At 40.3% G+C, this 23,437-nt stretch overlaps 2 protein-coding genes across 6 annotated transcripts in view; one reads left to right on the top strand and one right to left on the bottom strand.

Annotated features, from left to right (window-relative positions):
* The window catches only part of si:ch211-199g17.9 (uncharacterized protein LOC108180085 homolog), a 37,850-nt gene that overhangs the window by 11,574 nt on the left and 2,839 nt on the right, over positions 1–23,437 (bottom strand). For 2 of the 4 annotated variants that reach the window (XM_049601898.1, XM_049601899.1), the window contains exons 7-11: positions 21,822–21,911; positions 21,661–21,724; positions 21,493–21,559; positions 21,264–21,375; positions 18,187–20,471 (exon numbers count right to left, since the gene is read on the bottom strand). In XM_049601898.1, the coding sequence (XP_049457855.1) occupies positions 21,287–21,375; positions 21,493–21,559; positions 21,661–21,724; positions 21,822–21,911 (310 nt within the window). In that variant the 3' untranslated portion in view covers positions 18,187–20,471; positions 21,264–21,286. Of the gene's footprint in view, positions 1–4,773; positions 5,075–18,186; positions 20,472–21,263; positions 21,376–21,492; positions 21,560–21,660; positions 21,725–21,821; positions 21,912–23,437 lie in introns of those variants that run through there. The other 2 variants (XR_007451457.1, XR_007451456.1) reach the window with 2 other exon arrangements.
* Positions 80–18,605, top strand: fam83hb (family with sequence similarity 83 member Hb). 2 transcript variants are annotated; one of them, XM_049601897.1, is made up of 8 exons: positions 81–395; positions 8,153–8,345; positions 8,475–8,807; positions 10,675–10,839; positions 10,967–11,091; positions 11,209–11,766; positions 11,893–14,422; positions 15,841–18,605. In XM_049601897.1, the coding sequence occupies exons 2-8, from the start codon at positions 8,223–8,225 to the stop codon at positions 15,859–15,861; spliced, it is 3,855 nt and encodes a 1,284-aa protein (XP_049457854.1). In that variant the 5' UTR covers positions 81–395; positions 8,153–8,222; the 3' UTR covers positions 15,862–18,605. The 2 variants fall into 2 exon arrangements, with proteins under 2 accessions (XP_049457852.1, XP_049457854.1); XM_049601895.1 differs by lacking the exon at positions 15,841–18,605 and having other exon boundaries at positions 80–395; positions 11,893–15,827.

Raw genomic sequence — 23,437 nt, 5'->3', positions numbered from 1 at the left:
CTTTTGAAATCCACCAGTGGGCGTGCACTGCCAATGATCTTGTGCTCTCGGTGATTAACGGGTTTGGGAGGAGCCACACCGGTGGGAAAGCCCTGCCTAGCAGGATTTGCCTTGCTTCTTCCTCATTCAGCGCGCTGCTCTGTGCCATAGTGGCGGCAGCTCTGGATTTTCACACCCCGCCGAGGGAAGCGCTCAGCCCGGGCCTGGAGTCCGTGTGGCCCCGCGTCATCGCCTGTCTTCGCTGGTTGGCAGTGGAGGGTGTACACCGGGGGTTTGGGTGGAGTTGGTGCCCGAAGTGGGGAATGTGACGCACTGACGGGAAGGAGACGCACATCGGCGGTTTCACCGGGGGAAAGCGAGAAGACAGGAGACAAGTTCTGCAACTAAGTTGGGAGGTACGATGTGGAAATAAAAGCGAGGTTTGCAAGTGGAAAATCAACAAAAGAGCCAATTGTATAGAGGATCTATTGTATTGTATCCTGCCCTGTTTAATCTTATTATGTACCACTCTATCCTGTTTTATTCTATTGTAATTGTATCCTGCTTGACTCTATTCTTTGTATTTTTGCCCTATTGTATTATCTTATGTCCTGTTTTCCTATCTCCTGACTGCATCCTAGATATGCCTACTCTATTCATTACTCCATTAATGTGTGTGGTATAAAAAAGTGAAATGCTGGTTACTTTCCTCAAGAGCAGTCTGAAGTTTACAGAGGATTAAGTCATCCAGGTAGCTGTTGTGCATTGCAAAACCTGAACAGTATTGTTATTACAGTTTAAGCACACAGACGGCTCCGCGTTGGCTGGCACTGACAAACTATGCTGCTCTTTCTGCTGTCCTTTGAAGACATTCAAGACAGAGAAAAACAGCTACTTTCTTGTCAGACTGTGTAGATCTTTTGTCTGCGCTTTATTGTGAGGAACTGGAGGCGATAAGTAATGCTTGAAAAGGAAGAGACACTTTTACAAGCACGCCCAATGCATTGGTTGCACAATGCTATGTATGGATTGCCGGTCATATCAATAGGGTGACTTTACATCCCTCTAATTTAAAGATAATTGGCGAGATAACACGAGACCATTGTCCTCTAATCATACAGCCTTGTGTGTTGAGCAAGGAAGACAACCTTCACACGTCATTTCGCACTGACTTTTATCTATAGGCTCCTATGGTATCTATATGACACACATAGATCCATGTTGTTTGCGTTTTTGACCCAAACAAGCAATGTATTGATTCAGGCTTCACCTTTGCAGGCTTTGCCTCGATTCATTCAAAGTGACTCACTGGATTGGAATAATCCACCATGTGTTTATAATTTGAGGGAAAAACTTTGTGGTGCCAGCTTTTTTTGTGGCGCGTCTCTTCATGTGTGCTTCTTATTATAGATTTCATCTTGTCACACTAGCCATATGGCCTGAGCTGCATCCCATTCATTCTTTGCTTTGTTTGCATTGTATGTGTTACAAGGGGCCATTGTCTGTGGTTGTAACTCATGTACGAGACATGCAGTGCTTCTGGGGGAGAGTAGGAGCAAAGGAGAAGCATTTTTTCGGCTTTTATTGTTGGGTTTTCCACTCAAGATGACCGCAGACATTAAGGCAGTTGGAACAGATGACGAGGACCTCAGTGGACCTGTTTTTCTAGCAGTGCTGCTACGTTAAACACAGTTGTAAAAAGGGAGGATAGGTGCCACTGCTTGTCCTCACATACAGTATACATTCGCCTGACCTTGAGCTGTCTTTTGTGTTGCATTCAGCAGTCGCTCTGAGGTGTGATGATACACAGAGAGACAAGTTGTGCTCTGTTTGCCCTTATCTACATTTGTGTGTGTGTTGAACTGCTGAAAGTGGCACTGAAAGGTCCTGACAGGAGCATCAAGAGATTACTGGCTCATCCCTCCAAACCTGTTTTCAGGTATTGTTTTCTCACTCTATTCACAGTGAATTATCACACAAAGTGAATCGACCAAAGAGGTATGCCAGATCAATCATTGTGTTTGTTTAGTGAGGAGTGTTCAGATGCATGTGTGTGTGTGTGTGAGAGAGAGAGAGAGAGAGAGAGAGAGAGAAGAGAGAAAACAGAAAATATGTTTTTGGGATTCTGCTCAATAGTTATTGCCTCCCCAGGCTTGTTTCTCTGGTTCACATGTTGAGACAGATAGAAATTTTTTTTCCCTCTCTCAGCTCTTCATGAATTGTTTCTCTCCCTCTTCTCATGGCAGGAATGCTGAGAATGAGCCATTTACACGCTTGGTGAGCAAACATTGGGCACATCTAAATATTGGGTCTATCAGCCTTGAGGAGCAGCAGTCGGTTGCTGCCTGCCTATCCTGTGGTGGTTTAGTGTTTCCAACTGGCTTTGTTAGTGGTGCATTTAGGGCAGGCTCGTCCTCGTGAGGGCAACGGAAAGCTTTATAACTACGAGAGGAACACAGAGAGACAGACGGATCTCTATCAACATGTCACTGTCTACGGTCTGATCATGCTTACTGCAGTTGCTATAACAACAAACAAAGCAGCAGTACTTGTTTGAATATCCTACCAGTGGTGCAGGTGAGGTGAAGAAAGGCTGCCATGCTTCTTGTGTTATGCTTCTGTTGCCTCAGTCTGCAATGACCCAGAGGTCAGGTGGGTGAAAGGGGCCCACCCCCTTGGGCTCTCTTTAGTGCTACTGTGCGCTTTAGTCACCCATATAGCTCATGTTCCCCTCAGGGACAACTCACAGAGGTTTGCTGGGTTCCTCTAAGGTGGATTGGTTTAATATTCAATCAATTAATTAATTTTTCAAGTAAAAACACGAAACATTATGTATTTCCAGCTAGATTTGTTCTGATACTGATACCAGTATGAGAAATGCCTCTGATACTGCCTAAAATGGTGGATTGTGTATCGGCGTGTAATTGAGGCCATGTTTACTCGAAAACAATCCGCTGAAATCGGAATCATTTCTCATTTTCATTTTGAAAAAAGTTCAGTGTTCAGACAACGTTTTGTTAACAACGGCCACGCACACGGATCCGCAAAAATGACCAAAAACGCTGTAGTTAACATGCCAGGCCAGTAATCGGTGTGACTTTGTAATGAAACAACACGTGTCTGTGCACATGTGCTTTCTTCTACAGAGCGGTGATGTATAAACAAAAAAAAAATGGCACCGCACAAACGTTTGTCTGGATGAATGACGAGGTGGAGTTGCTTCAGTAAATCTACACTTTGTTGGAGAAGCATTGATAAATTCACAGGGTGAGCAGCACAAACAGAGCTCGGGAGTCCGCCATTGTTGTTGTGACCGTCGACTTTCTCTGGCATGCCCAGTGACTGGAACCGTAATGTGCATGTGCGAAAAGTCTCCATTTTCAGAGGAACTGCATAGTGCAAGTTTACATGACAATGGAGATGGTGCTGTTTCCAAAAAATTGCACTCTGAGCCCGTTTTCAAATGTTGCGTTTTCAAGCACCCAAAACGCCGCTGTTGTGGAAACGATGAGCCAAAACGCAACTAAAGTTTACCGTTTTTGATTGAAATGCAAAAAACTGTACTTGTCCTATGAATCAATTCTTCTTTGTTACTGTTACACAGCAAGTTGCACTTTGTAGGCTACACTGTTTAAGCAGAATTTATTTCCAGTAAACAGTGCAACTTATGCATTTTTTTTCTCTGAAAAGCTCCACCAGTAAAAATGCAACATGTACAGCATTCATCTCTGTGTGTGTTTGTTCATGTTTTACAAAGGGTTTAACCAATAAGGGTTTAATACAATGACAGTAATCATTTCACATCCATGCAGGGTTCGTAGTATACAGCTGTTCAGTTTTAACGCAGTGGTACTGGATTTGTACTCAGTATCGGCTGATCCACAAGTTCAGGTAGCAGAATCTGCATCAGGAAGGAAAAAATGGTTTTGAAACATGTCTACTTCCAGCTCCTCGGTTGTCAGAATTTGCATCATTAGTTGCAGCCCTCTCTGTTTTTGTAACAGACAAAGACAATAACAGCAGCACTATTTCACAATCCGAAAGGCACATGCAGTCTTTTTTTTTTTTTTTTTTTGGTGGTTGTTGTGTTGTCAGACGTGGTAGATGGTTTCCCTGAGGTTTAAACATTATGACGAGCACAGGCAGGTGCACATCTCAGATTATGGCTGTTATCACAAGTCCTCAGGTATGCACGTTACTGCTGCCTCAGCACAATTCACTTGTATACAGATCAAGCCCCAGGCTGCTAGATTTATTTGAAATGTAGGACCAATCATATCAAAGTAGTTTTGATTCTTCCATTTTCTATACTTGGCAGCAGTGAAATTATTCCATGAAAGCAGTATGTGCAGCTAACGTGCCGCTCTGCCCACTATGGAACTTTTAAATGGGAACAGCACACCACAAAGGCCCAATTTCTATGGCTCGAGAGGAGCAAGGAAACAGGATGTCAGCCATTTTGCCAGCAGATGAATCACCACAGAGCAGTATGTTGCAAGTTATCCCCAGGCTAGGCCAGGCCGGGCTACCCGGTGACTCACCAGGCCTCTGAGTAAACCGGCTTCTTCCACTGATTGTGGGTTTGAACTAAGGGCCTTTTGCTATCACCACCGATCTCTTAAGTATTTGTGGAAGTTTACAGAAAACACGTCAAACACTCTTTTAAAGCAGGTACAACCTTACAAAACACCTACTCACCCTCCCACTCAGACCCCAGGTTACACACACACACTCTGATCATGTACCAAGGCTGTCAATCAACCACTGTTCCTACGACGGTACGTTTCCCTGGTGATATATCCACACAGGCACAAACACTTCCTGTTTTGACCACATGATGCAATTTGTAGAAGGAATGTATCACTTATATTCCCGAGTGTTTAACCAGCTTACTTTGGATACTGGAAATGTTTAATGGTTGTTAACCCAGATCTCCAACATTAGATGACCCGTCCAGTATGCAGCTGTCAGGAGGAACACATTAAATATCAATGAGGGGGTGTTCTGGTCGGCTCAGCTGACCGTCGGCTATCACATGACCTTGTTGTGGGTTGAAATCTGGCCTGGGACCTCTGTCAGTGATCGGCTGCTTTATCTGTTTGGACCAGATACAGTAAATTAGTGTTGTCACGATACTGGAATTTCTATCTTTGGTATCTTGAATACCTTGAAAAATGCAGATATGTGATACCATTTTCAATACCACAGGCAAATTTTGTAATTGATTCTTTTAAAAAATTATTATTAAAAGATAAATATAACCAGGCACTGATTGAAGAAAACACTAACAATAAGATAGAGCAAGGAATTGCAGCTAGTACCAGTGTGTCAGTACTGCCGGAAATAAGTGTTGAAACTGTTTTAAATATTTACAACAAATCTACAAAGTAATATTTTTGACAACACAACACTAAACCACAAAATATTTTTACAGCTGTCCAATAATCATGGTCAAATATACACTAAACAAAGTGGACCTAACCAACAGAGGCACCGGATGTCATCATAACATCAGAAAGACATTGGACTTTTATGTTGGACAGTCGTTAAATTGTGGTTGGAATGAAAACCAAGTTGACTATTGACGTTGACATTTCATTATGACGTTTTGCAGACGTTGGGTTTTCTTCTCCATACGTTTCAACTAAATGAAGTTGGCATCAGACGTTTGAAAGATGTCGGATTTTTGTTGTTATGTCATAAAACTTAAAACCAACAAAATATTAACATCATTTGTCGTCAGTATTCTACATCAAATTGATGTCAGGCATTTAATTTTAGTCACCCAACCTCACAAAGTAAATTCGACCAAATACCAACATGCACCAGCTGAGGTGATCAACTGGTTGTTCATTGAAATCAATCAGCAACTCTTATGATAATCAAAAAACATATTTTCAAGTAAAAACACCAGACATTGCCTAGTTTCAGCTTCTTGGTTGGGAGGATTTGCTGCTTTTCTCATGTGGTAGTAAATTGGACATCTTTAGATTTTAAAGTGCTGGTTAGGAAAGACATACATTATGATGGCCTAATGATTATTTATTAAAAATAATCTGCAAATGAATTGATAATGACAACAGCCCTCATTAATATTATGTTCTTCCTTGTTGTGCTTTGTTGTCATAAGGTTTCTTTGTGTGTCTGGTTTAGTTGTCTTTGCCTTCCATCTATGTTGTTTTTAGATGGTGGCTTACTGTCTTTGTATTATATAACAAATCAATTCATCCACATATATAATTATATGATTGATACTCAGCTTTGCCTTTGGATCTGAAAATAATCCATAACTTTTCCAGCCTTGTTGCATTTAAACAATCAAACATTCACAAACTATTGTGTAACAATGTTCCTTTCACTGACTCAAATTAAGTTCAAGTCATGGCATACTCATCGTACCCTCCTAAATCAATTTGTGTGTTATGACTGACTCAGATTTTTGAGGATGAGGTCTGAGGAGCAACTTGAAGCGTGACGCACCAGGATTAAAACAAATGAGAGAACCTGTCTATACACCTCTGAATGCCTTTCCCACCTCTCCCTTACACCTCCCTTTCACTCACTTGACTTTCTTCTTTCTTACTCTCATTGTATTTTCCATATCCTGTTGGTTTACTTTGTTCTTACCTTTTATATGCAGTTTTCTCACAAGTCAGACTAAGATATTTTTAAACAGGCAATTAGGCAGAGTGCATAATGCCATAAATGGAAACAAAGTTCCATTAACTTTCACTCACAGAGTCTAACTATAAGATTAGGGAGCCAGAGAAGATAGGAAATGCCTCACATGATGCATTGGGGTCAGATGTTTTGTCTTAGGAAGCTGGAAACTATGCCTTTGTATTTCTCTGTATTACTGTACCGGGTCATCCACTCAAAAATTATGTTACACAAGTTGTCAACATTTGTTTTTGGTTTAGTGAGAGTGCACACCTATTTTGCATTTGTAAAAACAAACAACCCATAAACCTCAACTTAATAAGTAGAGTTCATTCCAGCCAGTGTTTCCTCCTGTTTTTAAGGTTATGTTCTTTCTCAAACAGAGAGGGGTGTGGTTAATAGTCCATTACCACAGCAACCAGATTGCCGTTGTACTGTATGCGTCAAAGCAATAGCATAGATACTAGCATGGATAGCAATAGCGGTCACTCTAATATAAGTTATGAGGTGGAGAATTACGTTAGCTTGAACTCAGTTACTTCTGAATGCCAACTGCTTAGCTTAATTACTTAGCTAACAGTTGATATGTGCAACTAGTTTGTTTGCTAGTTAATGAAATATTCCAAATTTAAATCAATATTTTTGCCAATGTATAAGTAGATTTGATAAGTGAGTTACCCATTCTGTATATCCGCTACTTTGTATTAACAAAGGCTTCCATTTTTGGGTCTTGATAGCCATTTATTTGCCAGTACCAGTGCTTGTGATGTCATTCCTCACATAACCTACTGTAGTCTGTAGATGTTAATTTACTAGAGGTGCGGCGATACATCAATCTGGATTTATGTATCGATTCAAACAGTGTAATTACATTGTCAGGAAATGACGCAGAAAAATCAGAAATATAAAAATGCTAAAAGTCACTGGAGAGGGGCTTTTACAATTCTTAGAATTATTTGCACCTTTTTCTCCACGTTTGCTTTTATTCGCCTTATAAACGTAGAAACTTGGCCCATAGCTGGAAAAAAAAAAAAATAATCAACACTTCTATGAAAATCTGTCACAACTGTTAACGTCTGCCTGAGTATTACTATGTGGTATTGTGTGCTGGTAAAGGTGTGTTAATATGAAAGGTGTAATCGTTAAACTACACAAGCTTTTGACTCAGCAACAATAAGCTCTTTGTGTAAGTCGTTATAAGTAATCTGTCTTTTTGTGTGTCGTGACAAGAGCATTTTTCCTCTCACCACACAGAGGGATATTTAGTTGAACCACGAGTATTGTATATCACAGATCAAGGAGCGGTGTGTAAATGCAATGTGACTAAACACATGACGGTATTTGTTTTGTGTACCTGTTTGCTCTGAGATTCTTAGAAACCTGTAAAGTCAGGCTGCAGAGAGGTCTGAACAAACAATGTGTTGATAAGAGCACTGTGCGTCACATTTTTTAATTTACCGATATAATTTCTTTGCGCACTGACCTTTTCTTTCTTTCCTACTTTTCTATACAGGTTTGAATTCCTCCTCCCTTGCCTCCCCTCACCCGAGCCCTGACCTCTGACCCCACTCCTCTCTCCAACCATGCCAAACCGATCTCAGAGTTCATCGGTTGGTGATAACCCCCTCGACCCAAACTACCTGCCCCCACATTACCGTGAGGAGTACCGCCTGGCCATTGATGCTCTGATAGAAAATGACATACAGGTAACACTACAGTTTTCTTCTTGTGTGTTTTTATGTGTGTCTGTCTGTCATGAATATTTATTTAAAATACTCCAAAAACACGTATACATTGGTTTTAAGATGTAATTTGGATATTACCTGTCACACCAGGGATACTATGAGTTCCTCCAGACTGCAGATGTGGTCGGTTTCCTGGCGCAGTCGGAAATTGAATTCATCAAGTCCACACTCCAGACGCCCAACCCGACCTCCAGCGTCCCAGAGCTTACGTACCATGACAGGGGTCATGATGCTGATGGCTCCTCAGACACCTACTGGCCGGTACAGTCAGACTTGGCTGCCCCCGGGCTGGACCTGGGCTGGCCAATGCAACAGCATAGCTTCATGGGGCCCACAGAGGTCACCACTCTAGTCAACCCATCAGACCCAGACATGCCAAGTATCAAGGAGCAGGCCAGGAGACTCATCAAGAATGCACGCCAAGTAAGTAAAAGGGAGGGAGAGGAATCAGGGTGAATTAAACTTGATTATCCGGTTTGTTTTCAAAAGGCATTTCTGAGGAAACATGGCATCTGAAGATGAGATCAAAGCATTCCAATTTATTCAGTGTTTAACAACAAATGTGCCACGTGTTTTTTGTGTCTATGCACATACCCTACTTCTTTATAGCTAATTTAAAAGTGGATAGGTGTAAACACCAATGATGTAATAAATTAATACATAATTTCTTGCTACTGAGTTTCCTCTCTCTCTGTCTTATCAGTGTGTACTATGCAAATCAATCTTTATCTCTTCAAAGAAAAAAACAGTAGAGATAAAGGGTTGCCAGTGACTATAGTATGCGTAGGTTATGCTATCTTATTGTTAGTTTAATCTTACTTGTTATCTGCCACTGCCAACTTTGCCACCACACCCTTTCGGATGAATTTTTAACTGACTGGCCTAAAGTCAAAATATAATTAGCACGAAGTGAGGATGCCAATTTGCCAAACGTCAGAAGCAATCAAACCTGTTGGTGTGGTGGGCCGTGTTGTAGTCTGTCCTCCATGTCTGTCTTAGTGACAAAATAATACAAGTGTGGCTCTCCTGCGTTCAGGCATATAGATTTGTTTAGATATAGATAGATTTGAACATGCACGTAGAATATAGACAGGTCCTGAGAGAGGGATTATAAATCTGTCTATACCTTGTTTGTTATGTAAATTTAAGAGATTAACCTACATTTTATTGCTGATAAACTGAGTGTGGTTTCATGCATGTTTTGCCTAAGAGATGTTTTTGTACAGACAATGTACTCATTGTAAGACCTGATATAGGCTTGATATATATTTTTTTTACTCAATGCAGTTGAGTGAGGAATACAAACCTCCCTTCAGTTGTGTGATATCAAGCGTCACTGTGGTGCATGTGTACAATATCTGCAATATTTTAAATCAGTATTTCATTTTTCTTAACTTCCTACTTTAGTCTCACACTTTCAGGAGCAATGATTATGCAAGCATATCAAAAGTACCATAAACATGTACAATATTATGTACAGCGCGTTTTGAGAGCATAATGTTCTATGCTTTATCTTCTATTGCTGATAAACACAATGAACTGTCACTGCTAAAGCACCTTCAACTTGTTGCAATTTTAAATCGGCTACTCAGTTTCCCAACAGAAACAAGGCAGAATCGTTAAAATTAAAGAAAATAATGAAATTACATAATATTAATAAAACTAGACTGAAGCCTCTTTCCCACTGGGCAAACAACCCACTAACATCTGGCTTTTGTTTTTAATGGGAAAGGTTACAATTGGCATTCATTCCTGGGACAAATGGCTGCAGTCACGAATACTTATCGGCTCCAACTTCAATTGGCAGTGATTGAAATATGACACCCAGTTGGGCATGCTAATTTTAGCCCCTTTGCCGACACACTGCCACAAAATACTGTCTCCATCCAAGCAGCATTGGAACATCGTTTGAAATTTATCCTGCACCCAATTTGATAAAAAGACTGCATAAGTAACAGGTATAATAAGGAGAACCCACTGTACCATCTTCACTGGCCTCCATGTTGCTTTATACTGTTTACTAACCCTGTCTTCCACCCCATCTGTGTCGTTGAACATGACACCATAAAAACAAAAAACAGAAAGGCATACTTGCCCACTGCAGAGCCGTGTACACTGCTCTGGTCCACTGGCATTGCAAAAGCAGTCTATCATCTATTTTTAACAGGTTTTCCCACGCTTAAAAAACCTGCATACACGTGCTAACTTTGGTTTAAAAAGTGTGCAACGGCAACTATATTATAATGACCAAACCTTGACAAATGCTCTTGTACTTGGTTTTCTGCTTCAGGTTCTTGCCGTGGTGATGGACACATTCACAGATGTGGACATTTTTGCTGACCTCTTGGATGCAGCAGCACGCCATGTTCCTGTTTACATTCTACTGGATGAGCAGGAAGCCCCTCACTTTGTCTCTATGGTCTTCAACTGCAAAGTCAACTTGGACCTACATCCTGTGAGTTTGCATTTCATTACATTTCCTCAAAAAACAGTTGGCTGCCCTTTGGCATTTTTGTGTCATTAATGTATTTATAACGAGTAATCACCACTAAGGCTTACAGGATTGAAATTTGGTTTTGCAGATGGTGCGTGTCAGGACTGTGCCAGGAATAACCTATTATTCCCGGACGGGGAAATCGTTTAAGGGGCAGGTGAAAGATCGTTTCCTACTGGCTGACTGCAGAGCTGTACTCAGTGGCAACTACAGGTGAGTAATTTAAGCATGTTTGTTATGTGCTCATTGAATTCCCAAGACTCCCTTGCTATTCACACTGTAGATGCAAGTAGTTTAATTGCCTCCACTGTACTTTTATATTTATTACAGTTTCATGTGGTCCTACGAGAAGATCCACCGCTGCATCGCCCACCTCTTCCTCGGGGAGCTCGTCGCCACCTTTGATGAAGAGTTTCGCATTCTCTTTGCTCAGTCAGAACCTCTAGTCATTGGCCCATCCGATGGAGCCCTTGCTCTCACTGACACCAGCAGCACCAGCAGTTTCTTTGGCAACCAGTTCGGTTTGAAGAGGACCCAGTCTTTGCGCAACCCCATAGGTTTCCGCAGACAGCCTGAGATTCCCTCTGCCTTCCCCTATGGAGATTCTGATCGTAACCCTGCACTTCCTTTCCGAAGGGCTGATCCATTTCGTCACACCATTGAACCTGGCGCAGGAATCACGATTGGAAAGTATTCCCAGCAACAGTTTCGTCTGCAGCAGTCATTTCTGGAGCAGGGAAGGTCTATAGTTTCCAGGCAGATGGAGTTGAGTACCACTGCCTTCAAGAGGCACAGCTACGCAGAGGGAACCCAGGAAAACTACACATCTTCGAGGCAATTCATGAAGCACAGAGTCATGAATAATCTAGACGAGACAGACTTCCATAGGTAGTTAACTCTATAATACCAACAGCTGTTTGGAATCTGAATTATGAATTTATATGAGTGAATGTCTTTACATGTAATAATACATTTTAAATCAACTAATTAAGAACCACCATATTTTCTTTACAGGGAGCACACCCAAAGTAGCCATTACTTAACTGAAGGGCCTGGGTCGGGCTCTGGGCACGGACACTACGACAGACTTCGAGGTCGTCATCCACAACTCTCCATCGACCAGTATTCAGATTCAAGCTTTCGCTCAGATCTGGAGCCTCCACCTGCAAACTATGGGCGAGACTACTTTTCATCTGAGGATTTAAGAGCACCTGAGGGACACCAGGCACATCCATTAGCTGGGAGGTATGGAGGAGGTTCTGGCAGTAAAAGGCCAACCATAGGTCAGGCGTATGCCTGTCAGAGCTCACCCACACAGCTCCACCCACCAGAGAAGAAACCATTTGGCAAACAGTCTCATCAAGAGCAGGAGGAAGATGCGGATGCTAGGCAAGGCCTGAGGAGTTGGAGAATCAACTCCTATCTTAGCACTTATGAGGAAGGTGGAGACGAAGGTCTGACTCAACCTATGGGGCCTGATGCGTTTGAAGATCCTCCATCATCTCAGCAACCAACTGCCACTGAAAATTCAGCTCCCCGCTTTGGAATAAAGGAGCAACTGAATGTTCCCCCCAAATCCAGACCAGATTTTGTAAGACCCCGCTTTGGAAAGCCCATCTTACCTGAGAGCAACAGTAAAGACTCTGCCCCAACAACAAGCAAGGATTTGCTTCCATCACACAGTGACCTAAAGTCATTTGTACAAGAGAAAAAAGGGAGGGAAGCTGAGAGGGAAAGGGAGAGGGAGCCAGAGAGGGGTGCAGCAAGAGAAGTGGGTGTGGATGTGGAGGTGAAAGAGGCTCCAGATAGCTTCCTGTCCAAACATGAATCATTCCGCACACGTGTTAACCCACTCCTTCAACGTAGCTCTCGTCTGCGTTCCTCACTTATATTCTCATCTTCCAAGGCAGAGATCCACAGTGGTAGCCTTGGCTTAAAACCAGCCACCGAGGTGGATGAAGAGTTAGACTCAGTACGTACTTCCTCGATTGTGGCCCAGATCCTGGAGAAGAGACGGTCACTGTCTCGTGAGCCTTTTGAGTGGAGAAAGAGAGCTGAGGAAAAAGATAAGGAGAAAGAAAAGGAGAGGGAGAGAGAAAGAGTGGAGAAAGAAGGAGTGGAGAAAGAAAGAGTAGAGAAAGAAAGGGCGGAGAAAGAAAGGGCGGAGAAAGAAATGGCAGAGAAAGAGAGAGCTGAAAAAGAGAGGGCAGAGAAGGAGAGGGCAGAGAAAGAAAGGGCAGAGAAAGAAAGGACTGAAAAAGAAAAAGAGAGGGAGAAAGTGCGACAGCAAGAGGAAAATGAGATGCGATTGAAAAATGAGGTTACATCAAAAGTGGAACCTCTGAAAACCAGTGAAGATTTAAGGAGGACACCAACTCTTGAGAAGTCTGAATACACAACATCGTTATCTACGAACATGAATGACCCAGCCAGTCGACTACAATATTTCAAAGACCTGGCTGCTAAGAGAAAAGCCTCAAAAATGGAGACTGAGTCATCGCTAAAAATCCCAGAGCCTGCTGAAAAAAAACCAGACCTTTCTGAAAAACCTCCCATAAAAACTGCAATGAGTCCAAAAATCCCTGCTGTCTCCGTTACTCCGGCAGAACCTGAACTAAAGAAGACCGACATATCTGCAAAACTAGCTGAGCTCAGTCGCAGATCTTCATTTAGTTCCCCAAAACCACCCATAATGGCTACCAGACCTGTGAGCCACCTGAAGCCTTCAGAGACAACTCAACCTCATAAAGAGGAAAATGCATCAGAGGGTCAAAAGAAGGATATATTTAAGTCCCTAAAACCTCTTCCTTCACCTAAGCTCTTCAAGAGGGATCCGTTGAAGCTCAAAGGACTGAATCCTCGTCGCATCTCCTGTGGTGAAGAGATTACTACCACAGACGCTACAGATGCAGAGAAGAGTGAACTGAGAAAGAGTCGCTCTCACAGTTCTTCAACTCTGCCACGTGATGAGTCCAGAGTAATGGGATCTAATACATCCATCAACACACTTGGTGAGGGGAAGGGTGAGGGTAAGACACTTGACTTCTTGAAGAAGCAGACACAGAGGCTAAAGGGATTCCTAGGGCCCAAGGATAAAGAGAAGAAATCTTCAGGAGACGATAGGGGCATGAGCACGGTCAGAGAGGTCACTGCAGATTCAAGCAAAAAGCAGAGTTCATCAGCTAAAGATAAAGGACCTGCCACAACCGACCAAACTACAGCTAATCACAAGACATCAACCATCACGTCAGGCCCATCTCGATACCAGGCTCCAGGCAGCTCTGTTCTGTTCAGCAGCAACCTACGTGATGACACCAAAGTCATTCTAGGGCAGATCTCAGCCAACAGCCAGAAGAATCGACTGGAGCAAGAAGAAACAGGAGGGGACAGAGACAGTGACAGCGGGGAGAAGGGGCTGGAGAGACAAAACTCCTTGAAAAAGAACAAATTTCTCCGACCAACGGGCAACGTCCAGGAGCGCGAAGGACTGCTGAAGAGGATAGAGAGTTTGAGGAAGGAGAAGAAGGTCTACAGCCGCTTTGAGGTAGTCTATCACTGCAAGGATGATGTTTGCAACGTGGATGGGAAAGAGATATGAACAAAAGTAGCATTAGGTGTAAACAACTTGAATAGTGGAGACGTATTAGTGGAATCAGTGGTTTAGATTAAAGTCGGGGTAAAGTAAACTCTGGGAATTACATCTAAACACATAATACATGTTAGAAAACACTTGTTTAAAACGTGAAAATACTGGGAACTCTATAGCACTGCATTGGGGAGTTATACTGTTTTTTTTTACCATTTCTGTGTCCAGGATTTTTTTAGGCAGGGCTAAAAGCCTTATCAGTGATGCTATGGAGCAACCCTCAGCATAAGTATTTTGAAAAAATAAATAAAAATTACCATTCTGTTTCAGACTGAGGAGAACTAGGTTGATTTTCGGACAGGTCAGCATCCTCTGGCTCCAAATTTGAATCTGGCTTTGGTGGCTCAAACATGTATGGCTGTACAAATCCAACAAAGCTGCTAGATGGAGCATCCGTTGTAGTGCTATGATAGGAGCCTGAGCACGTCAGCTTTCCCATAACCTGCTTTCAGCACATTCAGTGGATAGGCCCCCTGCGTCTCAGAGCAGAGAATACTGCCTATTTTTTTCTCCATGATTTTGAAACGTAACTTCATAAACTCAGCAACTTTTTTCATCAGTCAAATTTGGCTGGGGCTTTAATAACACATTTTTCTGTGGCGTGACAAACTCATTACACACATTTATTTTTGCTTTACCCCAACTTCAATATGACAAAAAGCCAGCAGTTAAAAATTTAAATCTTTTTTAGTGTTTGAGTTAATCAGATGGAGCAGTATACTGTGTAAATAGTACACAGTAAAATTATAGAGTAAAATGTGAAAGAACAATTTCTTTGCAACTTTATGAGCCATAAAAATGGTAAGATATGTTTTAAGTCATGTTAAGGTATTAGGACACTTCAGATTTTTTTATTAAGAGTTATTTAGTTTGAAAATGGAAATAAGTCTCGAGTCTGAAATGTACATAAATAATAATGTGTTTGGATTTTGTGTTTAATTATGTTTTTTGTATAATTGAAAGTAGTTTTTATTCCCAACCAATGATAGATCAATGTTTGACATTGCTTTTAAAATGTGAAAATAAATTTTGGTGGACAAGCTAATGTTCATTGCTTTAAATATACACTAGAAGTCTAGTACAACTATATAAATGTGATTGAGTATTATTCTATTTTAAATATTGCTGAAGGTGTTGTTTTACTTTTACTGGTATACTCGTTAAATCTGAGTGTCTTTGAGATAAGCAGAACATACTTAAGACTGTCCCCTCATAATATTTACAGTAGAGATGAGAAAGAGGGAAAGGACAGATGAAAATGAGTGAGAGTTCATGCACTGTTGCATTCATTGTTATCCCTGTTGTTCTGTTAACAGATGGGGAATAGCCTGGGATAACGAAAGATGGAGGAGCCACCTTTTATATGGAAACTATTTATGCAAGATGATCAAAAAGACCCATTGCCCATATGTGCCAACGACACTATCAAAGTACCTCTGTGGCTCAACACTGCAGCATTTCCTGGATTTTCACTCAAAGTCATAAAACTTGAAAAGACTATATATACAAATGCTGAAAACAAACTTAAGCCATTGGGTTTGGAATGTGCCTGTGTGCCAAGACCTGGTACTACTTTGACCTTATATGGTGACTGAGAGACTCTGCTTGCGTACTGGCTACATGGGCTAATGTTTCACCTAAAGGAAAAAGGTGGGGTAATTTACCTTTAACTGAACTTGTATGAACGTGACCGAGGGAATCAGAGAGGATAAGAGAGAGACAGTACACAGTCTACCTGAGGGATGGAAAACAGATCCATGCCAGTCAAAGAACATGGCGGTATATGACTGTGTACAATACCAGTGTTTCTGTAAGTGTCTGTGTAGCTGGGACTTGTTTGAAACTAGGTGGGAGAAAGTGTCCTTGTGGGTTAACCATGTGCCAAAGGCCCATCAAGAGCATCATCAAAGTTAGAACTATTAATAATCCATTAACCCAGAAAGCAGAGCTGAGAAAATGAAGAGGAATAGAATGAGAAGAATTGATGAAGGGTGAAAATGTAATGGCAAATATGTGAGACTATCAAGAATGTAGAGTGAGATCAGAATGTGAGAAAATGTGTTTATAATGTCTGACTCTAATTTTGAGGCAGAGCTTCGATAGAAAGTAGCGCCTGCAGTAAACTTTACCCGAGTGTTTGGTACCTTTCTAAAAAGGCATGGACCCACTTCTCAGGGTTGAAGATGTCAAATAACCATTAAGAGGGGGGGCCTGCAGGGTTTTGAGGTTTGAGGAGTGGGGTGAAAAATGTTAGTGTAGTAGGCTTTTTTTTTTCTTTTTTAGGCTTATAGCCCTATCTTTCCAGGCCTTCTGTAGGACAACGTTACATCAGAAAGTAACATAAAAGTATGTTTCAGTGTGTAATACAGAAGCCAGAATGGACCGATAAAGTAAATGTAAGTATAGGTATGAACATAGAAAAAAACTTAAACAGAAAAAAGGGACAAACTGAACTCTGCATATGAACCAGAATGTTGGGGTGTGTCTTCATGATACTCTTATAAGTTTACAGACAAGGATAAATAAAATCAATTAAAAATAAAACTCAGAAGGACGTAAATTCACCTCAAATGAACAGGTTGGATGTACACCATCCAATTTTCTCGTCTTTTGAAAAACTTGCCCTGTTGCAGTCTAATAGAAAAAGTATTCCTTTCCATCCTAAATATTTCATATATAACGTCAATCCAATCATACGCTGTTGGTTTTGCTGACTTTAGCCACTTTCTGGTAATGGCTTTCCTGCTAGCAGCACTTAGAATCCTTAATAGGTATCTCTCATGAGAGGTAACATTGTCCATTGGCAAGGTGCCCAGTCTCTAGTTTAAATGGTCGGTCCACCTGGAATACCTTTTGCAAAACTGTATGAACCTCCACCATAATATGTGATGATGGTTGGCATCAGAGCATCCACATTGTCTCCAACAGTTTTTGTTTATGTACAGGGAGTTACATTTCGTTAGCTGCAGCCCCCTATAAAGTCTTGAGATGGTTTTTTGATTTGAGTTCAAAAGGTAAGCGTCATCAATTGGTCAATATGGTGCCGAACTTGAAGAAATCTATAGAAATCACTATTGTTCATATTGTTCTAGTAGTGAGAATAAATGTATATAAGTGAGCGCTCCAGATCGGATAAATATACTAATATGTCATCTGCAAATAAGGAACTCTTCTGTTCTCCCTTCATATATATCCCTTTAATATTTCTGCTCTGGCTGGTCCATTGGCTCAAGGGTTCAATAAAAATCGCTAAAAGGAGTGGACTAATTGGGCAGCCTTGCCTTGTTCCTCATTCTGAGTTAAAGGAATTGAACACTGCTCCATTTATCTTAATCCTTGCCCTTGGTTTATCATAAAGTGCTTGTATAGTTTTAATAAAAGTACTATGAAACCCAAATGTTAGTGTACTAGGTTTAGTCTAATGTAATGTAAATAAAAATGTAAGGCATTTACAGTTGCCATTAATTAATGTAAAAAATAGACTTGAAATGTGCCCCTGTTTCTATGTCTTTTGACTTAAATTATAAAGGAAAGGAAGATAAAAAGGATAGCTACTTTTTGCAGTACTGGAGCTGGGACAAGTCAAATGACTTCTGAGACCTACGCCCTACACAAGACTGCTAATCCCTTTGCTGGTCTGTAAACACTTGTAAACCAAAGATGTAGTTACATGGTACAATTCCCAGGTTGCTTGAGAGCTTGACTGGGCATCAAACCATTTAAAGTTTTTTCTTTTCTTTTTTTTTTCTTTTACAGAACGTCACAGATTTGGAGGTTCTATTACTATATGGACACTTCAGGGGTTACACTGTTTTCTGTACTGGATTATATTGTACGTATTTATATAAAAAAGGGGCTAAATAACAAATCAGATAATGACCACCCTCACTGTACTATTAAAGTGCCTTCTGTTTAGCTTTCAGAAATATGCAAGTGTGTGGTCCTGGCTGTAAAAACTAATTGGCATTAATTAGGGGGAAATCAGTTGCACAGGGTCAATGTGTGTTTTTTTTTAAAAACCTCAGAGAGTATTACATTGTTTTTGAAATACTGCAATAAAAGTCTTTTATGAAATCTTAAAGTGAAACTGAACATGATTGTGTGCACAAATATATAGTGTATATTGTTAGATAGATGGATAGATCCTATATTGTCACTGTATGTTACCCACCTTATTCCTAGCCCCCGTGATACCTTGCCTGAGTTATGGGTGCAACTTTCGACGTCAAACCGAAACCAGCGATTTCCAATGGTAACAGTTTGTTTATAGTACTCTATTCTTATTTCGAAAAGCAATTGGGAAATAAAATGTAGAACACACCACCTGTTATAGCTCAAACAGGATTATGTGATCATGCTTCTGCCATCTCTGACAGCTGTCTCAAAGCATTGTTTTTTTTCCCCTTTTCAACCGTGCATGCTAGCAATTAGCTTGCCTTGCTCCATTAATATATTAACTTTAACATGGCCCGAGCTAGCTTGAGGTAAACTTCTGGTCCTTCTAAAGATGACTTACGATTTCTGATGACTTACTAAGAGATACTAACACATTCAGCAAACATGTAACATAATTCAGTATTAACTGTAGCTCCGTGTAAAGTGAATAAATGTGTTGTTTCCCAGCTAATCCTCTGCTCGTCTGCATTAACGATGCAGTTTACATGTTTTTTTTTAACTTATGATTTATTAAAAACAGTTATGAGGGAAACATGATGCTGAATTTAGCAGCAGACTTCAGTAATAGTAATATAAAGTAGTAGCAAAAGAAATAACTTTTGGCATTTATTTTTTCATACGATATAAAGGAAGTACGGTACATCAGAAACACATTCTCAGCCCTAATGACGAAATACATATTTCAAGGATTGTTGCTGAGTTTATTTTATAACGAGAATTTTCTAATGTAGGTTGAGAATGAAGTCAGACGGGGAAAGACAGGGATATCATGTACTGACGTTGAGTGACGGACCTGTCAGTCTACGTGTCATTCTCTTCTGCTTATTCTGATGTATGACTTTTTCACTATGACTTGTGAAACTCTTGTGGTTTTATTTTTCATATCAATGGTTCCTTTGGCAACAGGAACAATCCCTTTTTGTTCTGGTTACATGTTCAACACACAGTTGCTGAAGACAAAAATTTAGCTTAGACTGATTATTAGTCGTTACAGACACGGACAGTGCAACTTGTACCAGAGCTCCGCAAAGACATTTTAGAAAATGCTAAGTTAACATTGGTTAAATATTTGTTAAAAATTAAATCAAACGGCTCAGGCAAATTACTTTAGAAAAGAACTGTTTTTAAGAAAGTCTTTAATCCACTGACAGAGAAGGGCTCCCAGACCGAGTGTTTGCAGTTTGCTGATCAGTTTATTTGGATTGATGGAGTTGAGTGCTGAACTATAGTCGATGAACAGCATCCTGACATAACTGTTGGGGTTTTCCAGGTGGATCGGTGGATCTATTGGTTCTGTTTCCTGTTGGTGGAGGTCAGGGGGGAAGCAGGCTCTAATGTGGAGCAGTATTAGTCTCTCAAAGCATTTCATGATCACTGGTGTGAGAGCAACTGGCTGGTAATCATTCAGACTTGTGATATTAGAGGTTTTGGGTATGAGGATTATGGTAGCAGTTTTCAGACAGGTGGGGACTGTGGCTTGTTGTAGTGATATGTTGAAGATGTGTGTGAATACTGCACCGAGTTGTCCAGCACATCTTTAGCACTCATCCCGGAACACCATTAGGCCCAGTTGCTTTATTACATTTGATGTTGTGTAGTGCTCTTTTTACCTGATAGGCCTGGAGAGTGAGTGGTTGGTCGTCACTGGGGAGGTGGTGTTTTTGTCCGGTTCTGGTTCCGTGTTGGAGCTGGAGCTGTCCTCAAAGTGGGCGAAGAAGGTGTTTAGCTGGTCTGGGAGGGAGGGGTCAGTAGTGGTGGGGAAGCTGATGCTCTGTTTGTAGTCAACAAGGTGTAATTTTAAAAATATCAAGCAGTTATAAAAAAGTTTCAAGGACACAGGAATGAACAGTTTGAAAGGCAAATACCTGACTTTATGTTACTGGGAAAAAAATTCTGGTTACTTTTCTTTCATTTTAAGGTCGACTAAAACTTTTGGGGGTTTTTTCTGTACAGGTTTAGCAAGGATTCTGCAGCCTTTGGTCTAATGAAACCCAGAAGCTGACGTTTGAGATTTTTACTTGACAGGAAGTGATCAATGTGCATTTAAGAGGAAAACAAGGAACTATTAACCATTGTGTTTTCTTCCCATGCTCTGCGCAACTTTTGTCTTCCCAGGTCAAACTGATCCGGTTTTATTTGGCTTTTTACAAACCATAAAGAATAAATTATTATCCAATTATGTGTTTCATTTTTTTTGCATGTGTGTATTGTCTGGAAGCTCTGGTTGTGTGTGTGTGTGTGTGTGTGTGTGTGTGTGTGTGTGAGTGAGTGTGAGTGCCCATCTGCTGGAAAGCACAATAGTGTGACCCATCCACCACTGGCTCAAATTGACCTGGAAGCAAGTGTTGCACATTTGAGTAAAACACTCAGAATCCACTGACAGCAGTGACAATTCATTTTTATTTAAATTAATTATTTTATAATCAGAGGGTGTGGTACAGAATCATCCATGTAATTTTGGGGCATGTAGATACAAGAGAACCACTTCTAGGATCAAAAAAACTCTTGAAAACACGTCAAACTGACCTGAAGACAATAGGAACTATTAACTGGTTAGACCTACCAACACTCACGCAACAATCACTCCTAAGTCTCTGCAGCTGCTGTTGCTGGCTGCTTCTTCATCTCTTCTAGCTTCTCTTGAAGGTTGCGCAAGTGAGTCAACTTAATTTGTTCTGGAAAAATCACAAAAACAAGACCAGATTAAAGGGATTGGAAATGGGACAAAAAACACTTTACCTACGCATGTACAAGAATAAATGTTTTACTACTTGCCTACCAAATGTACCTACCAACTTCTGACAGCTGACATTTTCTTACTTCAGCACGCGCTATTTCATCTAGGAGATTTTTTGGACTCTGGGTATCAATTTAAATGACAGTCATAAACAATATTAAAAATGAGTCACAATTTAATCATTCTGTGGGGAAAACGTTTTATATAAAATAGACAAACTTACAAAGACCTTGTACAGATTCTTATGTTCCACAATCACTTCCTCAAGTTGGCTTTCAAACTTCATCCTGCAAAAACAAGGCCGACTTTAGTACATTATCACATTTACAAGTTTGTACAATGCATTTTTTAAATTTAATAAATGAATGCACTTTTAATACATACCGCAGTTTCCTATGTTTAAACTTGATTTCCTCGATTTGACATCTGATCTGTTCCACCTCTTCCACCTTTTTTTTGTCTTCCTGTTCCTGCCTGCAAAACACACACAAACACAGAGTGCACGATCTAACCATGCCTTAAAATATAGAATAATAAAATAAAACAATATATATTTTGATCAGCATCATTATTTCACCTACAGAGTGCAAAGCAGATGTGGCACCAGTGCTGGAGAAACTACTTTAAAACTGTAGTTTACCAAACCACTAGAGATTTAATAAAGAGTAGAAAAACTACATCTTAACTGCTCTCAAAAAAAAAAGTCAAAGTAAAACTACTTTCATGAACTACATCATGGTGATGATCCCACCTGATAAATGAACAACCTCATGTTGTTACACAGAGGTCTAACTGAAGAGACACTGAGTAAAGTGTAGGTGTGTCAGATATCTTGGTTGCAAACCAGAGTTGATTTTAGTCAAATAGCAGGTGATGGTCATTAAATGTAAGCTGCAGCATTGTTCCATATTGTATGGAACCATGAGAAACTATGAATATGTAATTTGTCACAATAACTTAAACTACATAGTCCAAAGTGGTCAACTACTGAAAAAGCTACTGAGATTTGAATGTAGCTAACCTGCCACATAACTACTGTATATTGTAGTTAAAATAGTAATTGAACTACATGTCGTTAACTTCTCCCCAACAATGCTTGGCACAATGTGAAAAATTAATTAATCATCACTTCAAAAATTTGACCTGTTGTTCAGAGACTACATCACAGATCGCAGAATATTCCTCATATTACAACATTGGATGCTACATACAGAAAGTCTACAGGTAACATGTCTTTAAGAACAACTCAATTACAACATAAACCTGATTTGTGTAATACTGGATATGACATATCAATATAACATGATCCTGTGACAGTACACACAATTGCATTACGGCCATGAACTACCTAAGTATGCTGTTTATATGCAATCAATCATACATTATGCTAATGCAGTCTAATATAACCACATAAATGAAAATGTGCTTGTCAGCTTGCTAGATTAATAACAACGATGAAAGTAAACAACACAGACAACATGCTAAACTATAAAGTGAACAGTTGACAGGAAAAACAAAGAACCACATATGTGCCAAACTCAAAAGTCTACTAAATGATATAACTTATTTTTTTTTTCCACCAACAAATATATATTTGATGTCCAGAGTCATACACCCATTAGCCTCGGTGCTACAACAATTAAGTTTTCTTTGCAAAAAGTTCAAATTCAGTGATGTGTGATCTTAATTTTAACATTTTAAACAATCTTGGTGGAGGTGACTCCGGTCAGTATATGCCACAGGATACAGAAGTATGATTAAAAAGGTACAGTGTTTTTAAAAGTTTCAAATGTGTATATAAAAAAGGAAGTTAGGTAATTAGGTCCCAATATACATTACAAATAGACCAGCTAAAGAAAAAAATGTGTCAAAGTACTACTATGTGTCATAGTAGATCTAAAAAATATAGAAAAGATTTGAAACCAGACAAATTACAGTATCCTGGATTCTGATAAATTGCTGCCATCTAGTGTTGTATATCACAAACATACAACTGAGGT

This window comes from Epinephelus fuscoguttatus, linkage group LG17 (genome assembly GCF_011397635.1).
Source record: "Epinephelus fuscoguttatus linkage group LG17, E.fuscoguttatus.final_Chr_v1".
Lineage (NCBI taxonomy): Eukaryota > Metazoa > Chordata > Actinopteri > Perciformes > Serranidae > Epinephelus > Epinephelus fuscoguttatus.
This window is presented reverse-complemented; position numbering and strand designations above follow the sequence as displayed.

Bases quoted from the DNA above. Each gene is read 5' to 3' on its own strand.
- fam83hb (XM_049601895.1), top strand. From the start codon at position 8,223: ATGCCAAACCGATCTCAGAGTTCATCGGTTGGTGATAACCCCCTCGAC. The intron at 10,840-10,966 runs GTGAGTTTGCAT...TTGGTTTTGCAG, and splicing joins TCAACTTGGACCTACATCCT to ATGGTGCGTGTCAGGACTGT. The intron at 11,092-11,208 runs GTGAGTAATTTA...TATTTATTACAG, and splicing joins GTACTCAGTGGCAACTACAG to TTTCATGTGGTCCTACGAGA.